This window comes from Ambystoma mexicanum, chromosome 13 (assembly GCF_040938575.1).
Source record: "Ambystoma mexicanum isolate Mex_15411 chromosome 13, UKY_AmexF1_1, whole genome shotgun sequence".
In the NCBI taxonomy this organism is placed as follows: domain Eukaryota; kingdom Metazoa; phylum Chordata; class Amphibia; order Caudata; family Ambystomatidae; genus Ambystoma; species Ambystoma mexicanum.
In genome coordinates this window covers 737,592,662-737,612,629 of record NC_090938.1, presented here as the reverse complement: position 1 = coordinate 737,612,629, position 19,968 = coordinate 737,592,662, and the positions used below count along the sequence as shown (strand labels likewise).

The following is a 19,968-nucleotide window of genomic DNA, read 5'->3' as shown; positions in this document are numbered from 1 at the left end:
TAAACTATTTTATCGATTGTAAGAGGCATGGGTCCAGAAATGTGGTCAGTGGCAACCTACCCAGGGAGTTCATGACCGTTCCGAGGTCATAGGTTCATATTTAAATCCAGGAACTCAAAAATCAGGGCATGAGCCTTTTGAGAGTGGATTCTGTCGGTGAGGAGTACGGACAGCACTAGAGATGGGAAACAAACAAGACTACTACCAGCCCACAATGCAGTACTAGCTAAACCTCATGAGAGAGGACTATATATGAGCAGGGCAGGAACGATTTCTGAATGATTGTGTGCCAGACACGTGCATAGGACGGCATTAGGGATTCTGTGCAAGGGGCGGCCTGCAGCGTAGAGAGGTTGGAAGCACCCGTGTTAAGGGCTAGATAGAATACATTCATATGACCATGAGGTGCAACCATGGTGGTTGGTTTTGGCATACAAGGGTACAAGCCTGAGACCATGAAAATGGCAGCGTGGCGTGGTATAAATCACAATAACACAACAAGCGTGGTTATGTGAAATAGAATCAATGGGAGCCCAATGTGGACGTTGCCACATTGTCTGTATTAAAGAGAGACTATGATGTGGCATGGGTAGAAAACGTGCAGGTCTTTTGTTTAGGTTTTTTCCGAACATGTGTACTAAATGTATGAACTTACTTTACTTGTATTACAGCTTTTTATGTAGTGCTCGCCTGGCCAGAAAGGAATGGGGCAGAGGGGTGTTGCGGTGGCAGAACTTTACATAGTCAAGTTACTTAATTGTGGCTGTCAGTAAAAACGAACTAATGCCATACAGTCATCACAGGTTAGAGGAATCTCCTTTACACGTCACGTGTGCTCTCGTTTGTGTTGGTATGATATGATATGGCATCTATAATGCACCTGTACAGAAGTGTTTCTAGGTACGACAAGACAAGGAGAGGGGAAACAGGGAGGACAAAACAATCTTACTAGGGCTTGTGTCATTCAGATTGCGCAAGTGCAAGGAAGAGGAAGGGGAGAAGTGACGAGGGGGTTGCAGGTAGCTCAAGTGCAGTTAACTCAATAAGTGCAGCAAGCGGGTGGCTTAAAAGTGCAGAGCGGGGGGACTGTAGGGTTGCAGATACAGGCCACAGGTGCTAGTTCAGCCAGGAGGCAGCGCAAAGGGCAACTGGACATGCAGGAGCCTGGGCCCAGGTTCAAAGGGTAGCCAGGTGACCAGTGCGTGGGGCAGTCGGGGCATCAGCAGGAGAGAGGAAGAGAGAAAGCAAAAAGGAAGGTATTGAGTTGCTTCCGGAACCAGAGGTGGTTCTGCTCAAGTTTGAGAGAGGCAGGGAGGCTGTTCCAGAGGGAGGCCCCAGCCAAAGAGAGATTTGCTCCCAACTCTCTGCTTTGAAAAGCGAATGACCCTCAAGAGAGTTGGAGGTGGATGAGCAGAGGGCTCGAGGAGGGAGATGTTTAGGAAGTGAGAGCTGGAGGAAGTGTGGTCCCCGGCCCCAGAAAGCCTTGCAGTAATGTTTATTTTTGAATGAAGCTCACCGGGAGACTCTTGCCGCTTACACTCGCAGACAGCTCCTTCTAACTAGTGATGCCACCCTAGCTAAACACTGCGCGTGGCTTAAGATCTTTTAGACTTTTAACTCCCATGATCCCTCACCATTGTGTCAGAGTTGTGATCCAAAACTTCCAGAGAACCCAACATTGCAGACCAGAGGAGGGAGGGGCAGATCAGCTTCTCTGCATCTTGATCCGTTGCACATGGGCTCAGAATTCCAACAGGGTTCAACTAGTCTTTCATACCTCTTATCCTCAGCACCATATATGTCCAATAAATAGCTTCAACCTTTGAAAAAACACACAGCAAGGCAGCAGATATTAAAACAACAAGACTTTTTTTATCTAAATAGAATACACAAAAATATATTAGCTATGTTTTACTATATCGAAAGGTGCTCAACAATGATAGTCAATAAACTTGAAATGATCAGCAAGTAAATTAAAGTACACTTGAAATGAAAAGACATTGCAAAGTCACTTTCCATGGCAGCATGAACTTTCGACATCTATGTGCAATGGAGCAATCGGTGCTGGCCCACACAAGTGAAGTTGTGGTGTTTTAGGGTGTTGGAAGGTAAAGGGTGAACTGAACAGCTCAGCTTGCTGCCATTGGTTCAGCATTCAGCAGCAAGATGAAGCAAAGAAATAATTATCCACCCTGAAGGCCATTCCTCTGCTCCTCAACCAGCTGGCAAGGATACATAGTACTGCAGGATGCCAGGATTTTTGAAAGATGCGTTGCCAGTTGAAGCCTTGGAGCACGGTGGGAGAATGCTTTAGATGGCCAGCGAAAAAAGCCCTTAGAGAGTTGTCCTTACTCCCCCCCCCCTCAAATCTAGGCCTCCTCAACTTTGCTGCATGTATAAGCTCACACACAGCAACATGCGGAACACCTAATCCCACAGCCCCTAGTTTTCTCCAGGTACCCCAGGGATTTTTCCACAGAGTCTGGAAGGGATCGTTCCAGTTTTGCTACTGGTGCCCAAATACAGCACCATTCCTCAATTCAATTTGATGCGCAGAGTTGCAGTCTCTCAGCAAACACGGGGGGTTCCTGAACGTCTGGTAATCCGATGCAGCCATTCAGTGCATTGATGACCGCTTACTCTTTTGTAGGCCCCTGAAAGGATGCTGCCGGTTTCCACCATTACTGCATGCTAATCTGGGTTGCGTGACAGAAGATTTATAGCACCAAGAGGCAACTTAACAGAAGCGCCACATTAACTTTGAAGCAGTGATCCTGCCAGTGGCCCACTAACTGGGTGCTCCACGAAATTTGGGAAAGGAGTCACTTGGGAGGGACATGTATGAGCGGTTCAGTATCTGGTGTAGTTAGAAGACTGGCACATTCACTAAATTGGGCTGCCAGTGTGCAAGCATGGTCCTTAAAACCTTGGATTCTGGAGAGCCTTCTGCCATCATATCCTGCTTCTTTGCTCACATTTATCCATGTAGTGGAATCCTTGTATATAAGTGAGGCACCAGCCTTGGCAACTTTCGAACAATTCAGAAGCAAAAGCGCCTAAAGGTCCACATCTCAGATACAGGCGCTGTGTCGGATTCAAATTTGAAAACTCAGGACTGTTTGTCGTCCTCCCAACCACCCAAAAATTGGAACGGTCCCTTAAATGTTTCTTCCATGTCAGACCTACCCACAGGGATAAATCGTGGCCCTTTTTGCCTAGAAGCATAACCATGCCCTCCTGTCACCAGAGCCAGGTCTGCAAATGTTTTTCAGAAATACTACGTAAGATTAGGAAATTGGTCTACAGGGAATTCTTAACTTCAGAAAGTGCTTGTACTCTGCATACTGGATGTGCTAGTGGGCAGTTATTTAGACTGAGGTATTTTTCTGTTTCTTTTAACAGAGTTCTCTTTCTGCTATGAAAACAATCTGCTTTGCCCATAGGCTTGTGAGAAATGAGCACCCAATCTTACAGCAGATGTGACATCCCGACACAAGACTGAACTCGCATCATTCTCCACATATCCCTGTTAAAGAAATCTAAAATGTTTCAATATTAAAATACAAAAAGTTCTAGAGTGTTTACCCGCAGGCATAAGGAACTAACTACTGAAAAATTGACACAGTGAAAAGGAAAACGTGCAGGAAATTATACTGTTCAAAAGAGAAGATCAATTTACATTTGATTTTTCTTTTATGAAATACTAAACACATCTGTAAAATGTAACAGAATGATTCCCAAGACGAGATAAAAAAAAAGTGAGTTTTAAACTTTTACAAAAATCCAAGGACCTTCACTAAAGCTCACAAACAATTGGATTGTGTGACACACTGGGCCACCGTGCCAGGGGCACTGCAGAAGCATGGAGAGGTGAGGCTGACCAACCTAAGATGGAGAAGTATGGCTACATTGTGCTACCATAATGCCGCACGTCCAGCAGGATCAGGTGCTCAAACTGCAATCAGGAAGAAAACCCTGGCAAACAGTCCCTTCTGTAGAATCTTTCAAATGTATTCAAGATGGCTGCCAATAGTTTGAAGCCCATTAAGAGGTGGATCCCACATGATCATGAAAGTGTGAGACAAGTATTACCCAATCACAAAAGACAGGAAGGGGCAGGGGGATGCTCCTTGTACAGAGACCTAATGAGTGATGGAAATAAGGCCCAGCAGGCAGAATAAGTGGGAGGGGAAGGCGAGAAAGGAGGATTCACACTGCTGAGAAGAGACCGATGTAGGAGGGAGGGGAGAAAGAAATGGCTGGTGAACACCATCGAGCCCCGGAACCACAGTCCAGCCGCAGGCAAAGATTCAATGGGGGATTTCATCCTGGATTCACATTTCTTGAGTCTTGCTAAACTGAGAATCTCAAATGAACGCACAAATTCCAATCAGCGACCAGCAGGGTCGGTTATTTGGGTCACTTGATTTGCTCTAAACCCAGCTTGTGAGAAATGAGCACCCAATCTTACAACAGATTGTCACATCCCGACACAAGACTGAATTCACATTATTCTCCACATATGCCTGTAAAAGAAATCTAAAATGTTTAAATATAAAAATACAAAAGGTTCTAGTGTGTTTACTCGCAGGAATAAGGAACTAACTACTGAAAAATGGACACACTGAAAAGGAAAACGGTCAGGAAATTATGCTATTCAAAAGAGAAGATCAATTTACATTTGATTTTTCTTTTATGAAATACTAAACACGTCTGAAAAATTTAACAAAATGATTCCCAAGACGAGCTGAAAAAAATGTTGGGTTTGAAACTTACAAAAATCCAAGTACCTTCACTAAAGCTCACATACAAGTGGATTGTGTGACACACTGGGCCACCATGCCAGGGGCACCTCAGAAGCATGGAGAGGTGAGGCTGACCAACCAAAGCTGGAGAAGTATGACTACATTGTGCTACCATAATGCCACACGTCCAGCAGGATCAGGTGCTCAAACTGCAATCAGGAAGAAAACCCTGGCAAACAGTTCCCTTCTGTAGAATCTTTCAAATGAATTCAAGATGGCTGCCAATGGTTTGAAGCCCATTAAAAGGTGGATCCCAAATGATCATGAAAGCGTGAGACAAGTATTACCCAATCACAGAAGACAGGAAGGGCTGGGGGTATGCTCCTTGTACAGAGTCGAGAGACCTAATGAGTGATGGAAATAAGGCCCAGCAGGCAGAATAGGTGGGAGGGGAAGGCAAGAAAGGAGGATTCACACTGCTGAGAAGAGACCGATATAGGAGGGAGGGGGGAAAGAAATGGCTGGTGAACACCATCGAGCCCCAGAATCACAGTTCAGCCGCAGGCAAAGATTCATCCTGGATTCACATTTCTTGAGTCTTGCTCAACTGAGAATCCAGAATGAACACACAAATTCCAATCAGCGACCAGCAGGGCTGGTTACTTGGGTCACTTGATTTGCTATAAACCCGGGTTGTCAACTTTAGGCCTCAAGGGCTGGAAACGTGGGATTTTCAGGATACCGCTCATTAATATTCATGTGATAAATGTGCATACAATGATTCTAAACGTATGCACATTTTTTCTCTTGAATAATGAGGCATCCTGAAAGCCCGTCAGGATTCAGGCCCTATACGCCTGGATTTGGACAACCCTGCTCTAAACTATATCGGACTTCAATCTGGGGGAAATAAATGAACACGGACGATGAAGAACCTATGGACTCGCCCTCAGTTTTGGGGTAGGTACACTGAAACCCTGTGTCCAATTCAAATGAGAGGCACCCAGTGGACATCTAGGAGTTACCCAGCATCAGACGTCTGAAAGTACTCAAATTGTGAGATTAGGTCCCCTTGGCAACAAAATACTTCCCTGCGCTTTCTTTCAACCTTTAGAATTCTCAAAGCCAGGAAGCAGAAACAGGACAGGCTGGGAGACATCCTGCGCTGCTGTCCTGTGACTCAGGGTTAAACTGCAATGTCACTGCGAGTGGACCTCTGAGCCCAGCAGAAACCTCTGCCATCAACAGGGTTGACTGTCCGAACAACAAGCTTTAGAGGTGGTTAGAAATTATCCGCTCCATCAAGGCTTGAGTGGAGAGACTTCTCAACAGACCAGATGTGCTGAAGCTCAAGTGGCATTGGGTATTAACTTGATGCACCAGAGAGCACAACACAAAGTGGCTAGAGCCAACCTATGGTTTTGAACACGAGTACACACAAATAAGACAGAGCTTGTATACAAATTTAAACATGACTTTCCAGGCTTGGCCGCTCCTCGAACAGTTTTAGTGGAGCACCTAAATGTACCTTTGCTAAATATACCACTGACACCATTCACAACCTTTAGAAAATGACACACAGATGCGGCAACTTTGCCCCTTTTGAAAAACGACTGCTCTCTTTTAGCCCAAACAAATGGTGGGCTTTTCGGTTTTGTTGTAAAGCACAAGATTGGGAAATAACAAATTCTGCAACTTTGGCTGCAAATATGCGCCTCTGCAACCATTTCTCTTGATTTTTAGCACCGTGTGAAATGCTTTAGGCAAAAGTATGTTCATGAGGGCAGATAAGCTGGTCTGACGCAGCGTTTTTCGGAACTGCAAGATAAAAGAAGCAGCCCATTTTGTAATCTATTTGTTCTTGCTGTTTTTCCACTGACCCCTCCAGAACGTACCAAGCCAGCAGGAGGTATCCTATGATTCTGAATGTAAGGTTGGCATGCTCAGCGCTGTGGAGTCAGCCAGATGCTTGCCATCAACAAAAGAACGGATGGTTACCAGATGGTGCATGTTGTCCATATTCCAACTGGTCACTCCCACCGTGAGAGGTCATCCTCGCCTTGCTCACCGGTACTAGAGCCATGCCTGCAAAAGCCTGATGAGCAATCCTGCTCTTGTGCTGCTTGTAGGTTTAATGGATCACAAGTTAACTGAGGAGTTGGTCACATCATCATTTGTTTACTTCACGCCCACTGAGTGGGCACTGGGTGTGCCAAGTCTAACTTTCCAACACTACCACTTTTAGCTGAGACTTTGCCTTTCCCGATCCAAAACTGGCATGCCATAAATGCAGAGCTGGTTACGGCCCAATCACTAGCTCCACTGGGTTCCTGGATGTTTGTGGGATGGGTGGGGATACATCACCCCCAACCTTATTGTCCTGCTTTCAGTGATAACACATGCCACGCTGCACTGGTTAGGCAACATTTAGCACTCAAGCCCATTGCTTCCCAGGATATTTACTTCTGTCTGTGATGCTCCACAACTGTCCACTTGCCCAGCTTTCAGTATATCGGTGTGTTTGTATGGGCTGCAAGTCCCAGAGTGAACAAATAGTAAAACAAGTGGCTTTCTCTGCCCACCTACCCGGTGAAACACTTTGTTGCGCGTTATTTTATTCACGCCTGCGACCTAGTAATTCTACCCAACCTGCACCTTCATCTCTGCAATGCTGGCCTCCATGATGTTCTCAGCGGTGGTCTTGCCGTGCTGCTCCTTCAGGTGCCTCCGTATTGCCGGCTTGTGGGCAAAGCGGACATTGCAGTAGGAACAGTGGTATGGCCGCTCACCACTGTGCAGGTTCATGTGGTCGTGCAACGTGGACTTCTGGGTAAAGCACTTCCCACAGATGAGACAGGTGTGCGACTTAAGGCCGCGGTGGATGTTCATGTGCCGGTTGAGGTTGCTGCTGTGGTTGAACTGCTTCCCGCAGCGGGGGCACATGAAAATGAAGTGTTGTGCCCGCATGTGGAAGACCAGCTTTTCTACCCCGTGGAAGACCTCCTCGCACTTGACACACTTCATGTTCTTTAGTGGGTTTCTGAGCCTCAGAAGGTCCTTTGTGGTTTCATTGCCCTGCCTGGACAGGGCATCCACAAGTTCGCTGATGCTGCTCTCGCACTCCTCGCCACTGGCAGCTGCCTCCCTCTCCTCATGAAAGCTGCCGGGGATGATCAGGAGCCCCTCCCCATCAGCGTCTTCTGAGAAGCTGTAGCAGGCCTTCACCACACCATGATGACTCTTCTCCAGATTCAGACCTTCCATGGTCGAGTTGACCTGTGACTCCTCCTGCTCGCCAGCCTTCTCTGCCTCCTTAACCCAGTCACAGAGCTGTTGTTGATGCTTCTGGCGCTGGGACATCTCCAGGGCATTCTCTACCTGTAAAATGCAGAGGTCTGAAACAGAGTCCTCTTCCTGCTCATCGTAGTTGTCGTCGTCCTCTTCCTCCTCGCTCATTTCCAGTTTAAGCCCTAAGTCGTCATCCCTGGTCATTGCTGCTCTATGGGACAGACTGTTTTTTTTGGGAGACGGCTCCAGTTCTTTCAAGTATCCGGGACTGTTAGTGTTACAGCGTGACCTTCTTGCCATCTCTTCCTTCAGGCTGATGTTTGGCTCGATGTACTGGTGCAGTGCGTTGCGGCACTTCTCCACCACATGGTCCATCTGCAGGTAGCTTGCTGCAATCAGGTAGTTGACAATGTCAGGGAACACAAACTCCAGTGTGCCCGTGTAGCATGAGATAAGAAGGTTGGTGATGATCTTGGCGTTGTGCATGAGGGAGACCTGGAGCTCAGAGGTCGGGTTGAGGATGAACTGGTCACGCAGGAATGGTGAGCAGGCTGCCAGGATGACCTTGTGTCCACGGAACTTAAGACTGTCGCCTACAATGGTGACGTCGCAGAAGCGCTCTTCCGACCGCAGCTGGTTCATGTTGCGCAGGGTGGCTGCGTCATGGCCTGGAAGCTGGAAACGCAGGATCTCTATGCCCAAAGCCATCTTCCCAATTGCCCACTTGTCTGTCAATCAGTTGGTATCTTCTAGAGCTTGCCTGTGGAAAAGGGAAAATAACAAAGATGTGAGTAAAGAAGAAAATAATGCGGGATACAAAATAGAGGGGGCAGAAATTTAGAGTGTAAGATGTAGAAGCAAGAAAAGGTAGTCCTCGTCTGGTTACATTTAGAAGCAGCTAGTCATCAGAGGAGCCAGGCCTCTTAACTCGCAGATACCTTGCCCCAATTGTACACGCCCCAGGGCCCCCTCTAAACCTCTGCAACCATGCATCTCCTTGCTCTGTCACTCTTACTCCGATCCCTCCTAGGGCCCATCTCATAGTGTCTCCTTCTTCACACTAAGGTACCCCCATATTACATCATATTTATTTATTTAATGTGCTACAGTTTGAATTCAAACTTACACGTAAATACATACATAAACATAGCCATCTTCAATTCATTCAATACATTTAACATCACAACAGCAATATGATATTAATAAAAGTGACCCGAAAAACCATGACATCTAAAACACATTATATATCGTACTAAACAGTACTTCATAACTCCATTTACTTACACAAATCCAAAGTTCGAAAGTCCACTAGCGACCCTAAAAATAATGCAATGTGCGTAGTTTACTGAATTTGTGTTAAGGCAGTAGTTCCAAAATTCTGAGATTTGATAGAATCAAGATCATGAGCCAGGTTGCCCAAAATTATCTTGTACAGCGAGCCCAATATCGGCACTCAGCGAACATGTGTTTCACGGTCTGGTCTCTTTCTTTTCTGGTAAGTGGCACATTCTACAATACCTTAACTCACTAGTCCGTTTCTATCTGGCCCCGTGTGAGGCATGCAAAGGCAATTGGTTTGTGCGCATTAAAAGTTGCAACCTACACACTGCTGGATCGGGCAGATCAACATATATGGCTGGAGCCTCTTGAAAGCGTGGGGGACTGTAGCCAAAGGGGCATAGCTATGTTGTTTGCCCAAATGATCATAATTACATACCCAGTCCCATCTTTCCAGTCTTCTCGAAAAAGCACCCTTCACCACATCGAAGACCTTTCCCAAGTCAAAGTCAGGATACCCGTGTAGGATCTAAAAGAGTTCACTATTCAATTACGTGAAGGGACCTCTCTTTGCAGACAATTCTTTTCTATAGGTTCTCCCCATCAAGGCTAACAATTAACAATACAGGCCGATCCAGCTTTAATAAAAAAAACTCACCTCTCATTTTCAAGGTCATAGCTTTTAATGAAATAAGTCCCAGTTCTAGTCGCAGATATTACATGGGAGTAGATTGGGGCAGACCTAAGATACTGTGCCAAAAAGTCCCTCAATTCTATTGAGCTGCTTAAATCCCTACAAGTGCGTCTTGACCATATAAGATGGTGGGGCAAAATCACTCTTTGTATTTCCTCCCAGTGAATAAACCGCATATTGTCCCACAAATGTACATAGGAAAGATGTTATCTGCTTAGCTTTCCTGGTTTTAAAGTCTATAATAAACTCATATTTAGATCAATTAGTTATCTCAAGCCCCAGATACCTATAGGAATCAGTATATACCCCCAGTGATGTTTTCAGTGCTGGCTTATTCACTTTTTTTGAGGGGACCAGCATAACCTTTGTCTTTCCCAAATGTACGGCTTCTTAACCTCCACATACTGGCCGAATTCCTTCAACTGCTCCTTCATTCCAGAAAAGATATGGTTGAAAACGATCATCCGCGTACAACATTGCAGTGACTGGCATAGATCCTATTTTAGGGGGAATGATTGGCTTTAAGTGCTATCTGGTCTAACAAATCCACTATAAACAAGTTGAAAAGCAAGGGGGCCAATATACACCCACCCCTGCCAAACACCGTTGTTTATATTGATATGGCTAGATAACATCCTGTTTGTGCCCAATCTTATTCTTGCCGAAGTTTGAGTATGAAGGCTATCAAAATTTGAAGCAACTAGTGAGGGCACCCCATCCCCTTCAACTTATTCCATAGCAAATTTCGGTTGACCATATCAAATGCTGCACAGAAATCGACATATGTAATATACAGCACTGGATTTCCCGTACATTTGGCTCGACTAATCAGAGTGTCAAATATGATATTTATTTGTATCGCACTCACACGTGTTTATCAGAGCATGAAAAAAAAGTAATCTAATATTGTGAGTTGTATTAGACCATGTGCGAAAACCAGTGTGGAATGGATGCAATATACAATGATTATCAGCCCACGCTTGGAGCTGATCCCACCCACAGGACGCGAACACCTTACCGGAAACATTCAGAAGTGATAGCAATCTATAGCTTTCTGGTGCTAACCCGTCCCCTACTTTATAAACGGGACCCAGTATAGTCGACTTCCAAGACTCAGGAATTTTATGGGTTTCACAAACCTTGGTGTTAACACACTCAATAATGTCGCCCAACCCCCCGGGTCTCCCTTCAGCACTGCTGCAGACAGCCAGTCGGGGCCCGGGCCTCTAGAATTAGTTTACTTCTCGATTCTTAGGTGCAAACCCTACACACTGAACTGCTTAGGCCGAGCCTGGACAGCATGTAATTCCCTACCGGGTGTGTTAGTAATTTGAAACGTTTTTTGCTCCATGTAACCTTTCCAGACAGACTCTGCGATGGGGTTCAACATTTTAGTGTCAGCAGGGCACTGTGCCAAAGTAAGCATTTTCCACATTGTTCTTGGGCACTGACTTTGTACTACATGCATCAATGTCTGCCACTTTATAGTCAATCCTTCAGCCTTCCGTCTTTTTAGCCGGGTTAAATAACTATTCCTGGCCTTTCTTATCTCCAAGGGGACACGTTCCTGGAACTCCCCATCCTTCTTGATTGGTCAGATCTCTCGTCGCATTACTCGTTTAGCCACCTGTATTTTGGGATTGAACAAACCAACCCTCTTGTTTTGCAGAGCTACTAGTGACTTACTGTGGATTTGCCCTACCCGATGAGCGGTTGTGCAGAGCCATACTTCAATTTCGTCCCCCGAATAATGAAACAAAGTATCTGAGGCACCAGTTAACATGTCCCGAGTGCTTTACAAGCCTTGTTTATGTTCCCCTGGGACCAACATAGTCGGTTACCTGCTTCATTTACTTTGATACCACCAACCCCATATTCCTTACTCGTCCCCCTCCCATTTCAAATGCTGACTCAATCGGGCATGGTCACTAACATTGTTAGAGCACACATACAGATCACAAACCCGCTCCAGCAACTGATTGTGCCCCCACAGATAGTCTAAGGATGCCTGTTTATGGCCCACCTTCCACGTGGGCTTACCCGGGCTGTCACTCTCCTCCGTTTAGGATAATGAGCTCCCATTCATGTAGGAATCTAACCCATTGGCGACCCCTGATGTTTGACTCTTTCAAAATCAAACTATTGTTAGCCAATATGTGCGGGTGTGATGCTGGCACCGATGTCTCACTGCATCGTGTGTTTAAGTCACCTCCTAATAGTATCATATCAGTGTCAGCGGAACATCCCCACGATATAATAGTCTGATCTACATAATCAAATATGTCGTCAGTATTTAACCCACCAGGTGGATCATAAAGGTTCAGCACCAGCAGCCGTTTCATCCCACAACTAGCCACAACTGTGACCACCGCCAGAACATTACCGGAGGCATCGGTCGGAGTAATCGAGGCAGAACTAAGATCGTGCCTAACTCCAATCATCAACCCCCAGATGGGCAACATTTCGGGCCTATTTCTGCATACTGCTGGTAGATTGAAAAACCATCCAAATGAAAGGGAACACCCAGCCAGGTTTCCTCTAACATGAATACGTGATGTTCAAGCAACCAGTTCAGAGAATTACCCTTTCCCACAAAATGAGTGGCCCCATGTATTCCAAGAGGCCACCTTATAAGTTCGACCCTCAAGGGAATCCACGCCAGGTATTTTAACTCTTCAGCCAGTTTCAGCCCTTCACATTATCATAACCGTTAACTACCTTTTTTGCCTTTAGTCTTGTAGGTACCACTGTAGCCACCTTGTTTGGCGGCCCTTTAGAATGACTGCAGCATTCAGTCAACACCTTTGTCTCGGGCTCCCTGTCCAGATCATAGCCCAAGTGTGCCAAAGAATCCCCCTGAGCACGTATCAAGGATGCCGTGGAAGGTAGAAAACAATGAATACTGGTGAAGTTACCACAAACTTTAACCAAAGGTTCGACAATGTCAAAATATGATGGATTCAGGATCTGCAGTGCAGGAATTTTTACAACAATTTTTAACAGTGGCGAGCGATTTAATGCCTTTACTGTACTTTCTTTCGATGTCACACCATTCGTTAAGGTATCTAAAAGGCACCTTTCGGGCACTTCTAGTAGGCTCAACCTCATCATTTACAGAAGCTTTTGGGGTAACAACTGTTTTTGAATGCACATTGGCCTTACGGGCTGGAGTGGCACCCTCATCAACCCCGCCCTCAGACCAAGTACCAGTGTTACCATCAATTTTCCCACAATTTGCTGTGTTAGAGGTGTTCCTTAATAGCCAACTAGTCAAAGTTCCTGTTGATAGTTGCTGGCGTTTTTACGTCGTGATTCTCCCTTCTTCCCTTTCTTCGACTTTTAAATTGCAGGTGCCTCAGTTATAATGGAAGAATTCAGTGGTTGATACGTCAACACACACACACACAAAGGCACTGCTAGCTTCTTAGGAACACAAACATTAGTCAAAGGTTTATGCTTTGCAAGAGTCTGTTTACGTGTCGGATAACTTAGAGGGGATAAAAGACAGACTGCCAAAGGATCTGCTTGGTGTGATGCTTCTTGGGATTCAGTCTCAATGTCATTACTCACAGTCTGCAACCTTTTGTCTAAGCTGTGAGGAGGGGGGAGTTTCCTGTACATTGGTCCGCTGGTTCTTTTCAATACACAAAGAACTTAAAAGACCAATCGCTACCCCCTGTTTGAGCATATCCTCATGAATACGGCCACAGAGGTTTAGCTACATTTTGATGGCAAAGTTAAAAAACGTTGTTTACTGCAACCCCCATACCGGCCGAAGTGTTTGAGCTACTATTGTTAAAATTACCTTCATTATCACCCGGGTCTGCAGTTACACAGCTAGGTGTAACAGGTTTGGAGGACCGCAGATCGGGGGTAACAGATAACAACTGCTGTGGCACAGCGTGACTGTGTCGAACCATTAGGGTCGAGTGCCAAGTGCATTCGCTCAATTGTTTCACTGGTGGTGCAGGTAACAGCAGGTGTAATGCTTCCCCCGTTGCACAGTGAATATCACAGTTCTAAAAGAGAATTGTTGTCGATATCACCCAACGATAACTGGTGTTCTTGAGAGGCAGAATGGCCTGTATATGTCCCCTCCATGGCAGCCCCCACAGTTTGCTCAACAACCGTCGTCCTCTGAACAGGGTTTTTACCTGCTTTGAAGTATGTGGTGGTTTTTCCATTGTCAAAAATAGAAGGAGGGAGCAAATCAAAGATTTTTCTACATTTAATGCCCCCACCCCTAACCCCCAGAGTTAAGGTGATCCATTTCCTGATGAGAGCGTTGTTTGTAGCCGTTGGCTTTTCTGTATGGTTTGGGCTTCCTCAAGTTAATTACGGGGCTTACTTGGAGCTTTTGTCCGGCATAGGAGCACCCACTATCCAGCCACCAAACGCTTGCCGCCCAATTATCAGGATACTTTTATTCAGTGAAAGTATGAGTGAGAAAAACAGGGCCAGGCGTGCTTACCTTGACAAAGGTAGGTGGGCTGAAGTGTGGCAGGCCCACCGACCCAAACGGACCACAAAAGACCACTCAGTCTCCCACTCTGATCTGTGAGCAGGGTTATGTCTCTGTCTGGGGCAAACAAGGTTCGCCTCCAACAATGGTCAGAAAGAAAAGGCTGCGACCACAAAAGACCAGTCAGGCTCCCACCCCGCGCCATCATTATTCTCCATTTTCATCGTACATACCACCCACATGAGCCAGCCCATTACGCCAGAAGCACGAAGCTCATCTATCCGCCGCCCACCTTCCCCAGCCAAGTTAGCTCTTACCACCCGCAAACCCCCACTCTTGGGCTCTGGAGGACCCAATCAATTTCAACAAACCCCCACCCCGTCTCCCAGATTACTTTGATTTGCATAATCCCAACATCAGTGTCATGGGAATCATTCTACCCTGTAGTGCCCTTTGCAAGACTTTCCCACTAACCCTCCATCCTTTCTGCACTTGCCATGGCCCAGTGACCAAAAGAGCCATCCCCTATGGCCAAATTTCCCATCCATCATTCTCTCTCCCTCCCTCTCTTAAAGGTAACCACACTCGTCCCCACTATTGTTCTTCTCGATCGGTCACCTGGCCATTTTAACTCCTCCGTTGTTAACCATGACATAGACTCACTCCAAGCTAGTGCTCCAACCGTTCTGCTGGGAGACTATAATAGTTGAAAATAATAGTAATAACCACCCACTGGAACTGGACTCACTCTGTTCTGATAACACATTCTCCTCCCATCATAACTTCCCTACTCGCCCTCAATGCAATTCTCTGGTTCCTGTCTTTCTGGATCTCTGTTCTTCTTTTGAACACCATTACCCTGCATGTACTTTTAACTCCTTCCATTCCTCCCTACATAGTTCGAAATTGAGGGGGCTGTGAGCTATTTAGCTCCTGCTTGTAGCCTAGAAGAGTCTGGTTAGCTTGACACCAACAGCTACCAGGAGCTACTTTTTGCTCCCACTCCAACTGGTGTAGAACAAACACCTATGTGAATGTAACTGTGCGCTTGGGACAATCTATAAACATTAGGACACATCTATACAACATTTAAAGCATAAGGGGTCGTCAACAATGGCCAAAATGATATTTGTACATCTTATGCAAAAATAGATTTGCGGAACACTATGTGTTAGCTCCTTGTCCCACTGTGGTCGTCCTTGTCACTGGTTAATGCTGGATACCAGGGAGCTGCTTTTGGCTCGTTCTAGTCCGATCTTAATTTCGATTCCTGCTCCCACTATCCAACTACTTCAGACCGCCATGCGTCCTGCACATATGTTGCTGGTGAAAATCCCTCCCCTCTTCTTACCAACTCCAAGAATGCCCTTTGCAAGCGCAATACTGCCCTTGCTACTGCCAAGTCTCACTACCATAGCAGCCTCAGCTCCTCTGTTTGCTCCCAGCCCCAAAAGATACCCTCAAACATCCAAACTATGCTCCCCACCTCATTCCATCTGGGCTTCCATGACCGCTATTGATTTAGTCCATTACTGATTTCTGTGATCTGTGACACCGTCACCACCGTCCTTGCACATCCCCCTCACCTCTTACAATTCCTCCTCCAGGCTACTGCTATGCCTTCTCCTCCACTCACCAATCGAACACCCATTTCCCTTCAGAGCTAACCCATCCTGTGCTCCGGTTGATCTGTCACACCACAAGTAATTCCATAAATAACAGCTCTAACCTGAACATATAGCTCTGTCTCCTCAGGGAGCTTCCCAATCTGCTTGAAATTCACTGTTGTGTCCATCTTTAGGAAGTCCTTGACTAATCCAGCTAGCCCAGAAAACTATCGACCTGTCGCTATGCCCCGCTAAAGTTTTTGCACACGTGATATTCAAAAAGATCACAAACTACCTGGAATCTAATAATCTTTCTGACATGCTCCAATCAGGGTTTCGTAGTGGTCGCTTAACACAAACAGCCCTTGTCCACATCTCCAACTTCTTGAAAGCAGCTCACCACACTGACTTTCCTCCATTCTCAGCAAGCTCTCTACATCATTCAGCACTGCTAACCACCCCTCCCCACCTTCTCAAATCCAGGTATTCAGGCACTGCTCTGCCCTGGGTTGCTTCCAATCTCGCAAGCGATCCTTCTCTAGATCTTGAAACACACTTTCTTCTGATGCAACTCCACTACCTGGAGGTGTGGCACAGGTGCCTGTCCTTAACCCTCTCCTCTTTACCCTTAATACATCCATCTTAGACAAGCTCGTTTCTCCTTTCCTATTCTTCCAATATCTCTTTGCAGAGGACATCTAGATTATGGTCTCATTCCATCTTTATCACTCTGTGATCTAAAAGAAAAAACAACTCACTGCCTCTAGGCCACCCGCCACTGTATGTCCCTTCACTGTCTCATATGCACACAACGCGTCTCCCATTTTGCTTCTCTCCTGACCTTTGATCCTCTACCACCTAATCTCTCATCTCTCTCTTGCACTACTTTTTGGCCTCCAACTTGTTAGTGCTTCTGATAAGATTTTGAAGTGGGAGTAGTAGAGAATAAAAGGTAAGTCTCATTCGCAATGGGTTTATTTTACACACAAGAGTAAAAATATGTATGAACTGTAAAAACAAATCATTTTTGTAATAAATATTTCTTTGCATCTAGTTATTCATGCTTCAGATTGGGCAATAATAATAGAAGTGTCTTCACTGCAACTACGTGTAATACTTGTGCAAACATATCCATCGAGCTGTGGGGTTGAAAGAATGGGCAGGCTACCATGTGTCCGGTTTCGATTTTTTTCGTGGCATGTTTACTCCCTATTTTTCTATTTTGGGTGTTTTTGCCTATTTTTAGGGAGTAGAAGTGGCACATACAACCCCTTGCGCTTGTCTTTTACAGCCCTTCAAAAATCTCTATAACGTTGCTTTCCCATCACGCCTCACTGTTTCCAGACCGGCAGGCATACCACTCATATGCACTCCCTGAGGCTTGAAAGTAGGGGGAGGCATACAATGCATACGCACTTCCTGAAGCTTGAAAGTAGGGGGAGCAGACACATCTCAGTGAATCACAAGCACCAGAATCCAGGAGACAAAGATTCACGCACAATAGCGAGACCCCCCAGACTTAAACGCACTAGATCCATTTCTACACAGGATTGACAGTTTTCTCGAGAATTCCCATTTCATGCATGGGAAAGCCACCCGGTCGCGTTTTGTTCTTGGAATTCTCTAGCCCTACATTTAAAATGGCAAAGACAAAACGGCAAGTTCTGCAATTCTAAGAAGAAGAAAAAAGACGCATCAACTGGGAAACTCGAGAGCTCTGGGGCCCCAAACTACCCATGTAAACAGACAAATGCACACTCAAAGGGCCCCCGTGTGGTCTCTGTGGCAGGTGGGGGTCCTTCTACATATTCAGCACGAGCATGGGGGTCACCACGCCACCCCAGCCTGCAGCGTAAAACATACTGGTAGAGGGAAACTATAAGTCCCAGCATGCAAAGCGCGCCGACCAGGATTTGCTGTAAAATGCTTGGCGGGAGGCTGTCCGTTTGTCATCTATAGGAATTGGACCAACATTAGACATAAGGAGGGCGAGATAGGTACACATACCGGTCCCGTGCACCTGCCGCCTTGCACACCTGCTGCTCGGCTCCCACCTATAGTCCCCCAGAGCTGGTTTACGGCACATCCGCCATTCCGCCCTCTGTTCCCTGTCCCTGTTCCCGAGCATGCGCAGACCCGCGCGCCCGCCGCGCAGGCGCAGTGGCTGCATGTACCCAGGGCTTTCACGACGGATTGTGAAACTGTCCACACAAACTCTGCTCCCAGCGGCCTTCCGAGGTTGCATACAAGTCCACATACCCTCACTAGCGCCCCAACTAGCAGGCTAACCATTCATTTATAAATCAAATCAGCCGCAAATCCACCCATGCGTGCATTTAACTATCAATTTATTTATTTTATTTATTATTAATTTATTTATGATTAATTTATTTATCACTCGGAGGCACCGCTTTCTACCACTTAGCCGCGAAAACCTGGAACAACATCCCAAAAGTAATAAGGAACACCAAAGATCACCTTAAATTCAGAAAATTACTAAAAACCTGCCTCTTCAACACCAGAGACTAAAACCGAAACAACAATAAGACAAACGACTCATCAAAAAGGGACATTGACAAACCCCTAGAATCCGACAGAAGTACCCTGAGCATCAGTAGGGCTGACGCTGGACCCAGAGGTCCACCCGCGAGACCCAGAGAAACGGAGGCAACTACTCCAACCAACCCTTACCATCCCCCACCGCCCGTACAGCCACAACAAGGTACCACAGGGCTGTGGAACGGACAAGATACTACCAATCACCACACAATCAGAAGTATGGACACTAGCAGCCGCGCTAGTCATGTGGAGGGGGTGAGGAGCGAGCGGAGGGGACAGCTAAATCCTCAAACGGCCTCGAATGAAAAAACGGGCACGTACCTCCTGAGGCTCAGGGTGTACAAGCATCCCGTCGTGGAAGATTACACAAGCCCAACCGGTTCAGTCCAGGATAGAGATACAAACTAACCAATACCACTAACAATTTCCTTCTCTGCATACACCTCTCAAACTCCAAACCAAACACAACCACAAACCTCTAGCGCAGCAAACCGCACAAACTTCACTACACTGCAACAACAAAACAAAAACACACATAGACTCGCACATCAGCACACGACGACTACCGGCCGCATACACCCCAGGCCCAGCCGACGGAACCACCGGGCTGAGGCTGCCAACAGCACATCACTGCAATCTTGCACTTTTCCAGCCTCCACCCACTAACCCGCCCTTCCTCCCTCCCTTCCTCCCTCCCTCCCTCCCTCTTTCAGAGCCGCCAGAGCGCCAGGGGACCACTCCGGTGGTGATAATGTTAAAGGTCATTTGTACCGCGCACTAACATTTGTAGACTGCGCGAAACCAGCAGGCATCTAGGTGCTGATACTTGTGAAGGGAGGGGGTGAGGAGGGGAAATAGAAGTGAGGCAAAAGGGTAATGTTATGGGGGATCAGGATCTCTGGTCCCCACCAATTTGGTGATGACCATCTGGTGGGACGGCCCAACAGGACCATGGCCCGCACTGGACGCAATACTCAAGGATGACACAGACACAGCTTCCGTGGTGTTACTGCTGAGAGGGAGACCGCTCAGCTCTTTTATTAGAGCGGGCCATGTGTCTTTGCACGTGGCTCCACTATGTGACTTTGGCACGAACCACAGTGCATGTGCTGACGTCACAACATCCCATCGCAAGGGTCCATACAAAAGAATGATACAACAAATTAAAATGGCATACGTTATGACACTCATGGCACTTGATCCGACCTCAGGTGTCGATAACACACATTACCATGCACATACATACATTGGTGGGTGGGATACCTTTGGAGCATAGCTCTTAAAAGCTTCATTAGTCCAATATGAAATTGGAGATTGCCCGACTGTCCAGAAAAG

General features: G+C 46.4%; 1 protein-coding gene across 1 annotated transcript; it reads right to left on the bottom strand.

The window, feature by feature from the left end:
* Positions 1-1,852: 1,852 nt before the first annotated feature.
* Positions 1,853-18,226, bottom strand: LOC138521864 (zinc finger and BTB domain-containing protein 12-like). The gene is made up of 2 exons (XM_069635010.1): positions 18,082-18,226; positions 1,853-8,793 (listed from the first exon to the last, which is right to left on the bottom strand). Exon 2 carries the CDS (start codon positions 8,739-8,741, stop codon positions 7,386-7,388), a length of 1,356 nt encoding a protein of 451 aa, XP_069491111.1. The 5' UTR covers positions 8,742-8,793; positions 18,082-18,226; the 3' UTR covers positions 1,853-7,385.
* Positions 18,227-19,968: the final 1,742 nt, after the last annotated feature.

Bases quoted from the DNA above. Each gene is read 5' to 3' on its own strand.
- LOC138521864 (XM_069635010.1), bottom strand. From the start codon at position 8,741: ATGGCTTTGGGCATAGAGATCCTGCGTTTCCAGCTTCCAGGCCATGAC.